The sequence below is a fragment of the Hypoxylon trugodes genome (genome assembly GCF_022578975.1).
Source record: "Hypoxylon trugodes strain CBS 135444 unplaced genomic scaffold F4822scaffold_2, whole genome shotgun sequence".
NCBI classification, from domain to species: domain Eukaryota; kingdom Fungi; phylum Ascomycota; class Sordariomycetes; order Xylariales; family Hypoxylaceae; genus Hypoxylon; species Hypoxylon trugodes.
The window spans coordinates 1,989,753-2,003,361 of NW_026250017.1; the positions used below are offsets into that span (position 1 = coordinate 1,989,753).

At 49.9% G+C, this 13,609-nt stretch overlaps 3 protein-coding genes across 3 annotated transcripts; 2 read left to right on the forward strand and 1 right to left on the reverse strand.

Annotated features, from left to right (window-relative positions):
* The first annotated feature begins 213 nt into the window (after positions 1–213).
* F4822DRAFT_390586 (uncharacterized protein) lies at positions 214–521 on the forward strand. The gene has a single exon (XM_051457062.1). The coding sequence runs from the start codon at positions 239–241 to the stop codon at positions 509–511; it is 273 nt and encodes a 90-aa protein (XP_051318092.1). The 5' UTR covers positions 214–238; the 3' UTR covers positions 512–521.
* Positions 522–2,800: 2,279 nt separating this feature from the next.
* Positions 2,801–6,127, forward strand: F4822DRAFT_125108 (uncharacterized protein). Its single transcript, XM_051452627.1, has 4 exons — positions 2,801–3,449; positions 3,513–4,601; positions 5,086–5,796; positions 5,861–6,127. The coding sequence occupies exons 1-4, from the start codon at positions 3,164–3,166 to the stop codon at positions 6,007–6,009; spliced, it is 2,235 nt and encodes a 744-aa protein (XP_051318093.1). The 5' UTR covers positions 2,801–3,163; the 3' UTR covers positions 6,010–6,127.
* A 2,327-nt stretch (positions 6,128–8,454) lies between these two features.
* On the reverse strand, positions 8,455–11,970 carry F4822DRAFT_125220 (uncharacterized protein). The gene is made up of 2 exons (XM_051452628.1): positions 9,001–11,970; positions 8,455–8,944 (listed from the first exon to the last, which is right to left on the reverse strand). Exons 1-2 carry the CDS (start codon positions 11,588–11,590, stop codon positions 8,580–8,582), a joined length of 2,955 nt encoding a protein of 984 aa, XP_051318094.1. The 5' UTR covers positions 11,591–11,970; the 3' UTR covers positions 8,455–8,579.
* Between the last annotated feature and the right edge of the window lie 1,639 nt (positions 11,971–13,609).

The following is a 13,609-nucleotide window of genomic DNA, read 5'->3' on the forward strand; positions in this document are numbered from 1 at the left end:
GGTCATCAATGTTGTATCCACTTCATTATAGGCCATAATATTATCGCTAACCCTATGATAGAAAAGAAGTCAGCCACCCATTGTCTCACAACCAAGTACCACAGGTTGTTATTGTTTCCTTCTCTCTTTCTGTTAGATATCCCGACGCTTGTCTGTAACCATTTAACAGACGTGGATAGCTATATTGTGTGAGTATTCCTGGTTTCATTATACGTTATTTATTCCTTAATTATAGTACATGTCCTTCCATGCGTGCGCGCGCTTGCTTAACAATGCGACGTGCATCCCTGGCTTGTCATGCGGGGAATTTTTTCCAGTGTATGGCATGGGTTTCTTCTACATACGATTGATCCACCAAACTCCCCATGTCTATTTCCAACGGCTGCACCAAGCTGGACTTTGTGGAGAAAGGCTAGCTTTGATGTCTGTAGGCTATTGTTTGTTGCTTTTACTAACTCGGGATATACATGGCAGGACCGACAAGACAACCACTACTCGCAGATTCTTTTAGGGATCATCCTCGTTCTACAATGATTATGAAGATGGGACAACATCGACAAGCTTCTAATACATACCTCAAAGAGGACCAGCATCCGGACCCGGTGAGTTTAGGTTTATCGATTTCCACCATAGTTTTACCTTAAAGCTCTGGAGCAAGTGCTACAATCGCCTGCGTAGATCTACGCGTTCGCATCCAAGGATATTCGATCAGTCCACCCGAGTCAGCGCAACTTGTGTGACGTCTTCGGATGCACCAGCGCAACATCTCATAATCGTCCCGCGCGCCGAACAAGCTGAAGCAGCAACCCGTGATTATCGAAATGCGCAAAGATCGAGCCCCTAAGTTAGGGTAGTCTGCTCTATGTCGAATTCATTCCATCTCCAGAAGATCGCGGGGCTTGTCGCAAGCCTTAGGTACCTCTTTTACTTGGCCAGGCTACCTTGAGATCAGTCCTAGGAATCAAGGGAATATTGCAGGGGAGCATCTTGTTTCACAAATGACCGGGGCTGTCTTCTGGAACAGGGCTTGTGCGGGTTACCTTAGCGTCCCCGGCTCGCGCTTCAAGGCCATGATTCCTTGCCCTATCAAGAACCCTTCAGAACTGACGTGCCCGTGATGCCCCAACTCAAGTGGATGCGGGGAGACAAAGGTGTATTTTCCCCCCTTCCTTAATTCGCGATTTACCATTTCATATACCGTGCCTCATTATGTTTCCCGCACTGTCATCATCCTGATCAGATTTTTTTGGCCCTTAATTTTTTTTCACCTTCCCTACACAATGCGCCCCCCGGATGTTTGATGGCGCAAGTGCCAAACAAGAATAGGAAAAAAACGGTCGCTGAGGGGCTAGAGTTGGGAGAGTATCCTTTCCATTTCAAGTTACGGCCCTAAGAGAAAAAAAGTTCAAGCGGCTTTAACGGGTTCGACGGAGTCGAGTCCCTTCGAGATGTGTTTTTTTCTTCTACCACATACGCTATTTCTTAGCGTTGTAGGGTTGAATTTTTTTCTGCTCCGGCTCAATTCCTACTTCCAACATAGGCCACAAGTTTGGTTAGTATGGTGGACATTTATCATTACCTTCGGGGCAGAAACAGGAAAAGGGAAAAATAATATTCGACCGAAGTCGTACACGGTACTTCTCCGTAAGCATGAGGGCTGTGGGCCTAAGAGAAAATGGGCGTTGGAACATCAAGTGGGCCCCAACAACAATTCTCCAATAGTGGATGGACTTCAGCAATCGGCTTGCTGTCACCACACCATCCCGATTCTGGTTCAGAATCCAGCAGTAATAATAGTGGAGGAGGGAGGAAGACGGAAAACTCTGGCGGCCTTAGTTGGGTTTCTTAGTCAAGCGATGGAAGACTTTAGCTGCTAAGAGAGTTTCAATGTGAGGATCTTCCAGTACATCGTTGTGCTGCTAGTCCGAACGCGTTTTCATGGGCCAGGGGTGACTCCCAATGCCTGAACGAAGAAGTTTCGTCTTGGGCGGTACTCTGGGTACTCTGGGTACTCTGGACTTGCTGTGGAACTATACTCAATGCTCGAGTACCTCGATCACGCCCCCCCGTACACACCGCCTTGCTCCCTGGGAAGCTCGCGAAAGGCACTCACCCCTGTCCTGTTGGCTAGCCCCGGGCATAGAATACCTCATCGGGTTAGGATGGAACTCTTGGCGCTCCCGCCATTGGCCACTTCATCTAAAAGCTGCAGCTGCCCCCTGCCCCCTGTCACGTTTCTTCCATGCGATGTTCCACATTTTCATCCATCCACCCCCTAACCATCCCCTAACACGAAATCTCCAACTTCCATTTCTCTTCTTCTACATTTCATGCTTTGCCGCAGGCATTGCACGTCCTTCCTCTACCAAACTAAGCAGTCATATCGTTCCTGTTAATTATCCCGGAGTGGGAGACCTTCTGGGACGTACATATTGATACACAATAAGCCCCATCCATACATATTCATAGATACATATTCATAAGTACCGCCGGTCCCCAGTTTTACACCTACTAGAGGGACAGGGACACGTCCCAGGAAGTACCTTTTACCTACCCTACCTACCTCGATATTTTCATACGGCTCGCGATCTCACCTTACCATAGCTCAAATATCGTTGGCCCTGCCAATTTTTCTTCGCCGTCGCATTTTTTGAGAATCCTCGCTCCGATCTCAAATCTGCTGTCGCTCTTTGTTTTTTTCCTTTTTATGCTCTAAAGTATAGTACACCCCCTTGTCGGCCGTGTATACCTCTCTCATAACTCTACCCGAACGTGTTCGAGGCATTGCTGCTACTGTCGCGTCCCAAATAGGCTTGAAGGAGAACCTAGTTGGTGAACTTTGAGACTTTCGGGTTCCGCTTCCGATTCCTATCCACTCCTCCCTTTTAGGAGCAAGCACCTGGTGGTGTCATTTCCTGGTACTGCAATTCTTTATCTCTTACGGTAGTATGCTTAGGCCCCCCTGGTCTTATAACCTATACCCTCCCCCCGTCGCTTAAGCAAGCCTCACCCGTTAAACCTCGTCATTAGGAGATGCTTAAGTTCCTTGGACCTTGACAGTATCAAGTAAAATAAAAATTGCCGACGCGTCCTGCTTTCACAACTTTTTCTTTTTCATGGTTGTCGTTACTATTTGGCTTTGACACACCAGAGTTCAGGACTAATGGTTGTCTCCTCTATGCAGCATCATCCCCACCACTCGCAGGGTCCGGCGCCTCCCCAGCACCTTCAGCATCCTCGACCCCCGAGTATCGTTCACCAGCAACACCACCAGGCACCGCAGCAGCAATCGCAACACCCTTCGGCCTACTCGTCGACCCATTCCATACAGCCCGCCTACCAACAAGCAACACACGCGCCCGCTGCCCAGCACGCGCAAGATTTGCCCTATTACGCTCACCAGAGCCCCTACAGCACTCCAGGGACGACAAGCGGATATACATCCGCAGGTGAGTACTCGTCGCGTCGCGCGCGTTGTTTGGGGTCGACCCATAAGCTTATACCTTCGCTAGACACCTCCGAAATGATGGCCGCAGCTCAAATGCCTCGACCGTATCCCCCGATATCATATCATGCATCAAATTCCAACTCTCCAGCGTCTGTCGCGTCGCCATCGGGGCACGACCAGCACCGAAGTCTTTACGGGCAGCCAGGACCGCAGCTTCAACCCCAATCCATGTATTATGGCACGCAACAACCGCAATACTCATCTCTGCCCCCGCAGGCGCCCTCGCCGTATCAGCAGCATGCTCAGCAACCGCATCAGTCTATGGCGTCGCAACCCAACATGATGATGTCTCACGCAGCACCACAACATCAAATGGCCCAACACACGAGTCAACACGCGCAGGGGGGAATGACGGGCAGCCCCCGACATACCAAGATGGAATCACAGATGCCCCCACAACTGCAGCGTCCTACTCCTGGGCCGCTGGGTACTTCGCAGCAACCTCAAAACGGCGGACAATTACCAACTCCTACTGGATCGACGACACCAGGGGTTAACAACAACGCGGCGCCGGGGCCGATCCCCGCAACTACCCCTCTAGTTGTGAGACAGGATAATAATGGTGTACAGTGGATCGCATTTGAATATTCTCGCGATCGGGTGAAGATGGAATACACAATTCGCTGTGACGTCGAATCCGTAAATACGGACGAACTTGGCAGTGATTTTAAGACAGAGAACTGCGTATACCCTAGGGCATGCTGTCCTAAAGACCAATATCGTGGTAATCGATTACAGTATGAGACCGAATGTAATACGGTGGGATGGGCATTGGCCCAGCTTAACGTATGCCTTCGTGGGAAGAGAGGACTTATTCAGAGAGCTGTCGACAGCTGGAGAAACAGTAACCAAGATCCTAGATTGCGAAGCCGACGTGTGCGACGAATGGCGAAGATGAACAATCGCAAGGCAGTTCAGACTCCACACTCAGCACATATGTCCGGTCCCAGTGGTCCGGCAGGGATGTCAACCCCTGGGGCCATTGGTCCCGGCGGCGGTACGCCCATGGGGAAACCTGGGATGAGCAACATGGGTCCTCAGATGCATCACCACCACGCCCACGAAGGAGGTCCTCAAGGCGGAGACGAAGTCGGTATGTTTCACCAGATGTGATTCATGCGTTGCTGTTGTTGTTGTCGTTGCTGTTGTCGTTGTCATTGTGCCATTACGTGATACCTCTTATCATTTATACCTCGTGTGCCTGTTCGGTTATTTTTTGGAATTCGGATGCCTCTTCATGTTTATATATCGGCGCAAAGCCGCGGGCGCTTATCTTTTCTTTTTTGGAACTTCAGGGGACTGGCACTATTCTGTACATTATCTAGTTGCCATGCACTTGGTAGTCCTTGCTGCTTCGGGGCGGTCTAGTCGTCTGTCTGGTAGCAAAAGTTGCATGGCCTTGCTTTGCATCCCACTGCACAAAAACACACCAAGCGCACATATCACAACCTCCTTGTATTGGAACCCTTCACAAAAATTGCAAATATTTTGCGTCGCTTCGAATTTTTTTGCTGCCTTTAGTTTGCTACATAGCATTTCGACCCTAGTCAAGTCCGCTAATTTAACTCTCTGAACAGGGGATGGAGAGTACGTGGATGGATCTCATCATCACCATCATCAAGTACCTACCGGGCCAGGATCTAGAAACGCGGACGACGCTCGTCCAGCTCAAGTCTTCACTGGTTATCCACAACAGTATCCTAGTCATGCTACATCAGGATCGTCCATGCCACCGATCCATGATGGCCTTGGCGCGTCCCATCACAACACTATCGTAGCTCGACGTATGAGCCGGGACGATGATGACAAGAATCCCGAAGGCCTATTTCCCGATATCCCGGATGCTAAGAAACGAAAATTCATATTGGTTGAAGATAACAAACGTAACTCACGCTTGCGCGTGCGCGTGACGCTGGAAGATGTTAACCCCAAGGAAATTCCTGATTCATTCCGTAAGAGCTCTGCTGTATTCCAGCGCAGTTACTTTCCGCGCGAAATGCAAAGTCCGCCTCCAAGCGCCACGGGTAGCCAATTCTTTCAGGATGACCTAAGTGACGATAATGTCGAAGTCGAGGGTGGTCGAACAGGGCGCGCTCGAAGGAGCAACATAAGGGGACGCACTATGGTCAAGGCTCCTATGTCAGATGGGAACGAAGCCGAGGTTGCTATCCCAAGGACCCGACGGGGCGCTCGCATAAAGGAAGTGCGACTTAATGACTTAGCGTACCGCATGGCATGGATGCATAGTCGTGTATTCGCTGGCAGGACCGTTTTCCTACAGCGAGCTCGTAAGTCAACCTAACGTTTTTAAGATACTGTCATGTTCTAGAATTTTGCTAACTTAATTGTCAGTCGACTGCTACCGTAATAAGACTTGCACCGCGATCGAAGGCGTCACACAAGACGTGAGAACCATGGTACCTCACTACGAAACCAGAGTAGGCAAACGAAGATGGAGTGAGCGAATGCGCCGCGGCGAAAAACGGGACGACGAGGCTTGAACCCGAAGCCCTGTTGCGTTTCTACCACATCATCTTAATGATACCCGACTGGCGACGTGCTACCGACGAACGCTGATTTCCTGGAGCTACTTTTTTTTCTTTCTATTCGTGCTGATAAGTTGCACCCTATTGTGGGATCTTTCCATTTCGTCACGGTGTGCGTAACACGATTGTTTTACATACGCTGCGCGCCGTGTCTGTATAATACTCGGGCTTGATAGATTCGCCAAAGGTCAATGACGATATACGACTGGTTTTTTTCTAGTAAAAAACGAAAAGCAAGCAAACAAACAAAAATCACCAAAATTGACTCACTTTCAAAAACAGTAGTTGAGTTCGTCGACTCCTTTTCTCTTTTAGTAGTCATTGTCACCCACCACTTTGGCTCGACCCCCGAACGTCTTCAGATCCATTCTCCGGATGAAACAGAAGACCCAATATCTCACTGTGGCGATTGCGTGTCACGGTTCGTCCGATATAGCTACATTTTTCCTTGTCAAATCCTCAATTCATGTAGAGTAATTTGTGTTTCGCATTCTTTTCAAGTACTCGCCGGGGGGGTAAAAAGGGGAGAGGGCGGGGAACGGAATTTCACCCTCAAAGTTTTCCGCAGTCAAAATGTTTATAGGGGAGATACCAGGAAGTGCTTATATTCTTTATCATAAAAGTGGTAAAAGGGGTTGAGTGGGGGGGATTTGCTGAGATGTCGCGGATGATGATAACATTTGAGCAAATGGTAGTAGATCTCATGATGAGGGAAGGAGATACGATTATGGAGTACTACGATAATACCAATAATGAATCACTTGTCTATTCTTTCTATCGTCTTAAAAATATAATAATAAGTTATAAGGCTATTACCAGTGTATTCCTACCTAAGTACCCGAGCAGGCAGTTGCCGCGTTAAAAGGGGTAAATACGCCTTTCACAAACATATCATGCTCCATTGTCGTTATCATAAGCATATAAGGTTAAACCGACGGTTGGAGGTGTCTATGACCCACGAGACCAAAGCGCCGTTGAGGTTATTAAGTTCTTTAACGGTCTTTATAGTTCAACCACATCGTGAGTCTTCCTCAACCACACTTATTTACTACTACCATGTCTTTCCATATACAAAAATATAGTATGTTTTATTAAGTAATATCACATTTAAATTTTGAAGTACGTACCTGCTTATAAATAGACCCTCGGGAGACTCAGGATAGACAGACCATCATCGGATACCCGGTCACGCGCATTTGGGTCCGGAAATAGTCATTTGACGGGATCGTCATTCCAAAATAAATTGCTCGCTCCCCTCCATTTTCTAACACCTCACCGGTAATATCAAGATTTGGGCGAAAAGCATCTGAAGACCAACTTTATTTTAATTATCTAGACGGAAAACGGGTGTACGCCTTTTTCTCTTCATCTCTATTTATTAGGTGCACATGTAAAAAAATATTGGCCCACGACTTCGGGTCTTGGTGACATGAGCACAATACGGTAGACACGAGGCGATCGGGAACGGCTACTTGCATGAAGGTACCCCTGAGTAGGCGGGCCGATGCGAGACGGGCGAACGGCTAACGGGCGGGTCGGGTACTCGCGTGTCGTATCGTGTTGTGTTATGTGACGGGCTGCCGGTGTAGGTGTGTGTATAGGTACTTGGGCATTTATGAAGACACGGGAGTGGCGTGACTTGGAAATACTCTCGAAAGTTCAGCTCATGTTCGTGATAGGGGTATTTGGTGGTATGTGCTATGGAAGCGTACTTGCTAGCAGGTGTATTTTCTCAAGCCACTAATTTCCTATTTCCTTCACAGGATTATTTATGAGCACGATCACGATGGCGGGCAGGTATTGGCAGTTGCATAACTCATCATATCCATAAAAAAGAGAAATCTACTGGGTATATCTAAGTGCGTACGTAAGTATCCATCTCTTTTTCATCTCTCTTCGTAAGTTATGGGTATCTGGCTTTTGAGTATGATGTTGAATGATCGTGACAAAAGAAATGAGCGAAAATCCAAAATAGAAAAGGCAAGAAAAGAAAAGAAAAACATGAATAGCGATGGACTGTACATAACATCTAAATATCCCAAATCCAACCGGTAATAATGATCAATTCCTTCCTTTCCAGCGAGAAAAACCCAAGTCCCGAAAACGTATTTTCCACGCGTGTCCAGCAGCGACTTGACTGTACGCCGAATGATGATGAATGGTATATACGCAGCAAGGAAACATTCTTCCCAACAACATACATCTCCACAAATGGTATTGCGTCGCCGCCTTTTCTCTTCTCTTTCTTCGCCATATACATATCATCGTAATCCATATACACGCACCCATCCTACACGCCTTAGTATACCAGGTCTTTTTTTTCCCAAATTAATAAACACCTTGTAAAGATCCGATCCCGGCAACTATATGTAGGGGTATGTTCAGAGCCGAGGGTGTATACACGGATATATAGAATAGATAGATAAATCAATGACGATACGCCAGGTCATATACATCGTATATAAGTAGATGGTGATGGCAGTGGATAGTGGCAGTAAAATGTTAGTTAGATTTGCCGAATGAGCTTATCGCCTGTCCTCCGAGGGAACGACAGCAGAGTCGTAGTCGCGGTCGCGGTAGGAACGGTGGTGGCGCGGGTCGTGGCGGGCACTGGTGCTGTTGCTGCCAGTATCATATTCGATAGCACGTCGGTCACGTCCATCCTCATCCTCATCTCTGTGTCGGCGGTGACGCTCACGGGCTCGATCTCCATCCCGATCGTCATCGCGGGGTCGACGGTAATCATACTCATCATCATAATCGCGGCGGTGGCGACGACTAGCGGTGTTGCTGGAATTGCCGTTGGTACCCCGTCTATCTTCGTCGGAGCGGTCGCGTTCGCGGTCACGACCACTTCCGTTTTCGTCCTCAAGTTCTTTTCTCTTGGCAGCTATTATCCGGTTAATAAACCATGCATCATCAATAATAAATGCATTTATAACATACCTCTGATCTGTGCAGTGCGAGTAGCAAACTCCTGAATCTCCTCCTTGCTCAAGACCCTGAGCACAATCACAAACTCATCGCGTACTTCGAAACGCTCCTTACCCTCCAGCGCCGCAGGGCTGATCAGCTTGCGGTTGACCTTAGTCCAGCGTGCTCCAGGTGGTACATTCTTCTTAGTCTTGTCATCCTTGTGCGGAGCTACGCCTTCCCGAATCGGGTTCTGGTCCTCCGGGAACTTGACACTTGGAGTCTTCAAGATACCCTTGATAGGCTTAGACTCGGACTTCTCACGCGGTGGCGAGACGACGCGGACTTGTTTCTCGCTGGTGGTAGTAACTTCGCGACCGCGGGACTCCTCGCGCGATTCGGCGGGTGTGTATTCTACAGAGGCAGAAACATCCTTCTCGGGGCTGCGCTCCTTGGAAGCTGGCTTGTCCTTGGACTTCTCTTGGTTGTCTTTGGCGGCTAGCTCGGCCTTGACATCCAACAGATCCTCAGGGTCTGTGGGGTCGAAAGTTGGAGGGTTGTTGCGCCGTCTTCGAGATGGGCCGGCGGATCCGTCGGAGCTAGGCGAGTTGTCTCTGTCATCGGCTGCAGATGAGCCGTTGATAACAGCTTCGGTGTCTCGCCTAGTGCGCTCACTAACACGGTCGCGTTCACGATCCTTGTCCCGCTCGCGAGAGTCTACATCACGGTCCCTATCACGCTCTCTTTCTCTGTCTTGGTTACGTTCCTTCTCAAGTTCTCGCTCTCTCTCACGTTCGCGCTCATAAGCACGCTCACGAATGCGTTCTCTCTCAGTTTCGCGGTCCTTAGAAGCCGGTGGTGACTCCGCACGTTCTCTACGGGCCTCACGGCGGGGCTCGACAGGAGCTTCATCTCTAGGGGAAGGCCTGCGCTCCGGGATATCCCGCTCTCTGGGCCTATATTTATCAGCAGCGCGGGAGCTGCCTACGTCCTTCTCATCATCGGTATCCCGTCGACGAGGGGATACCTTGCGGTCATCGTCCTTAGGCGTGTCCTTAGGAGGAGCAAGGCCGAAAGCAGCAGCGGCAGCACCAACACCTGCGACGATCTTATCACGGGTTCGGCCGCCGACACTGCTCTTTCGGGTAAGACTGTCGCTATCGTCACGGCGGCTACTGACGACATCATTAGGGATAGCGGCAGGCTTGCGGATATCATGGCTGCTGCCTGCATAGTCAATCGACTCATCTGAGCGACGACGCGGCTCACGCTCCACCGCAATATCGCGGCGCTGTCTACGCTGTTCATCAAGGTCCCGACGATCTACAGATCTCGCCGGACGGTCAACCGGTGGTGCCTCCAACGCCTCCGTACGAATACCGAAACCACGAGACGGCACATCTTCATCACGGTAAGAAGGCGCAGTAGGTCCATCACGCTCACGACGGCGATGCAGACGCTCATCATCGTGCGAACGGAATATTTCCTCAGGATGCGACATACGAGCGGGCGCATCCTGGTACAGTGAGACAGGGCGGGGTCTCGCAGCAGGTACAGCTCTGCGCTCAGGTGACGGGTCACGCGGGGCCTCAATCTGACGGAGACCACCACCACCACCACCAACAGGAGGCGGGGCTGGTGCCGGTGGAAGAGCAGGGAGGACGACCGAGGGACGATCGTATGTACCCTGGGCAGCAGCTCTGTTGTACCGATCAATTCCAGCGGATGTAGGTGGTGGGCCACGACTGCGTGCGTCGTAACGTCCCGCTTCGACGTTTACGGTCGGTCGTTTATATGCGCGATCAAGACTTTCGCGACGGCCACCGGTCCCAGCTGCGCGGGCTCGACGGTCGTGGTCGAGGTCGTATCTCGCGAGTTCGCCGGGCTTAGTATATTCATACCCTTCGTTTTCGTAGCCATCGTTCTTGTAGTCAATCACCGCAGTATTGCTTAAATCGTGCGCGGGTGCAGCGGTATAACCAGCGTGGGGTACGGCATAGCGGTAGAAATCCGTAGCGGTGTGTGTCGGAGCGCGAAGTCGATCGTCGCCGACTCGCTCCCTTAGGCGGTAGAGTTCGTCGTTGCTTAGCGTCGCGCTTTGACTTTGGCTGTAGCCGTGGCCATAGCGGTGTTGGCTGCGCCCTCGCATGGAATTAGCGGGTTGTGTGTAGTATGTCTCATCGCTCGAGCGGTAGGGGTCGCGTGACGGGCTCGGTGCGCGGGCGGCAGACGACGAGGTATGCGAAGTTGACCCGTGAGGACGGCTGGCGTGGTTGGTCGTGACTATGATCGGTTTTACAGCGCCTGAGTCGACTGTGGACGAGCGACGGCGTGCAGTATTGGAGGTGCGAGGCGCAGACTCCTTGGTGACTCCGCGCGCGGGGTCTGTGGTAACGTTGTAAGTGGTAATTGTAGTATGCGGGTTCGACGATGTCGTCGTTTTGTGGTCAGTAGCCGGTCGACGTGGGATGGCATCGTAACGAGCCGTCTGGACGGTATGGACGTCGCCATTATAGTGAGGATTGTAGCCAAGGTTGACGGGCATAGAGAGTCGCGCGGGGTTCGAGGTAGGCGACCTACGACCAGTGGTCGTACCCGAGTATCGGTATCGAGGCTCAGTCATGGCTGCTGACTGGCTCGTTGGCAGTAAGAAATGACGCAGTGTAGTGCCCCTCCGCTTGTCGGCAACAGTCACCCACGATTCAGGTAATAGTCTCTTAGTGTATGTAGTAGGATCAAATGAGAGAATATGTGTGTCTCGGTGAAAGTGAGTGAGGATGTGAGTCAGTAAGAGAAAGAGGGAAAATTGGTAAAAACGGTGTGAACTGGGTTGTCGGCAAGAATCAAAGTGGGACGGTGAGTAATTTTGTCCGGCTTATTATTAGATTTTTGTGGTGATGGGATTTTTTTAATATAATATGACCAGGTTTAAAAGGATTCCCCAAGTTGGGGGCGAAATATTGGGAAAAAAAGTCTTGTGGTCTCTTTCTTCTCTTCGTATGTTTTTTCTTCTAATCGAGTCATAAAAGATGGGTCTTTCTGCGACATATATGTAAGCCATTGGAATTCAATACGCCTTCGGAGCACATAACGAATTTTATATATTACATGGCGACAATAATGACGGAGAATGGGGAACCCGACGGGTGCCGCTTAAGAATACCAAGGCACGGAAAATGGAAGAACTTAGTAAAGTTGCGAATACGTACCAAGAAAACGATACTAAGACTTAACCCCGGCTTGGAAAAGAGCACAAAAAAACACGATAAGGGTCCTATCGTGGGGTAGAAGCCATAGAAGGGTAGTATCAAAACGGATTTGTGTCGTCGGGTTGGGCTGCAGCCAAGCAGGGAACCGGCGGTGAAATTGGGCCACTAAAGACGAAGGACCCTTGACGCCAGCCACGAGCCACGAGGCAATTCAGGTCCCCCTTTCCCCTTATTGACAGTTCTTGCCGGACGTCGCACTGCTGGTGAGTCCTTAAGCCGGTATGAGGCAAATTGTATGAGTTGTTCAGGACAAGATGGTCAAGTGACTCGGCGACAAATGCAAAAATGAATCCGGAGGAATCAGTCAGGGAGGGAAAGAGGAAAGGAGCAAACAGACCAGCAGCAGAGAGCGGTGATGATAATAGTCGGAGGGGGTTGCGTTCTCTACCGGTTTTTATTTGCCTGAAGAGGAGCTATGTTTTTTTCCCTACCCTCCAAGTCGCGTTAATAATACAGCCAATAATGAGCTGTTTCCTCGCTATGTGATCTGATATATCCAGTTGTGGTAGTAGTAACAGCGGGGTGGTGTCGCCGTTGTGTGCCTCGCAATCAGAGAGTGCACTAAACTCGACTCTCGCTCGACAACACTAATGGGACTGTGCTTTCTTCTGTACGCCCACTCTTGTTTCGGGACTCGACAGAGAAATACAGTATTCTATAGATAGCTCTTATTTTTGGCGTAGAATACTAAAACGGCCCTGAGGCTCTGTATGCGTATAAGCGACTGCTGACGAGAGCTTGTAACTATTCCTAGCGGGGTTGATTATTATTTTTTTCGCTCGTTTTTTTCTTCTTCCCCTCTCATGCAGCTGGGTGATCTTTAGGTAGGTTAAAAATTAAGGCAGGTCATGTAGGTGTGCTTTGCTATGCATTGCATGAGAGAAGTGGGGTTGGACTGGAGATGGTTGGCTGATGGAAGGGAGTAGAAGACAGGGCAGGATAGAGGAACCCGTTTTAGACACCTTCCCATACTATTGGAGAGTCTATGCCTGGAGGATTCCTTCGTTAAAGCAACGTAAACTGACTGACCTGATGATGAGAATAGCACACAGCCTCGGTTAGGCAGTGAATGAGGATTTGTTGTCAAAGAAACGCTAAGATGCAAGATATTGAGATGCGAAGAATCCAGGAAACTGGGGCAAACAGAGGAAAACCGCGGAGCAAACAACAGCAACAACCAGCAGTAACGTCGCGTTGGGTGAGGTATGATAAAAGATGACAATGACGGTAGTGGTGGAGGGGTGCCCACCCAGCGAATAGGATCGGGAATGGTCTGTGATGACGTCCCGTCTCGCAAAATAGAATTGCGTTGCGTCAATCGTAGAACCTGGGCTGGGCCGAGCTAGCGTAAAGTCGAGCAACGAGCGACGACA

What these genes read in the sequence shown, in the direction of transcription:
- F4822DRAFT_390586 (XM_051457062.1), top strand. Translation starts at nt 239, where the DNA reads ATGTCCTTCCATGCGTGCGCGCGCTTGCTTAACAATGCGACGTGCATC.
- F4822DRAFT_125108 (XM_051452627.1), top strand. Translation starts at nt 3,164, where the DNA reads ATGGTTGTCTCCTCTATGCAGCATCATCCCCACCACTCGCAGGGTCCG. An exon ending in TCAAGGCGGAGACGAAGTCG is followed by an intron (nt 4,602 to 5,085) that starts GTATGTTTCACC and finishes CTCTCTGAACAG; the next exon opens with GGGATGGAGAGTACGTGGAT. An exon ending in CGTTTTCCTACAGCGAGCTC is followed by an intron (nt 5,797 to 5,860) that starts GTAAGTCAACCT and finishes CTTAATTGTCAG; the next exon opens with TCGACTGCTACCGTAATAAG.
- F4822DRAFT_125220 (XM_051452628.1), bottom strand. Translation starts at nt 11,590, where the DNA reads ATGACTGAGCCTCGATACCGATACTCGGGTACGACCACTGGTCGTAGG. An exon ending in TCGCACTGCACAGATCAGAG is followed by an intron (nt 8,945 to 9,000) that starts GTATGTTATAAA and finishes ACCGGATAATAG; the next exon opens with CTGCCAAGAGAAAAGAACTT.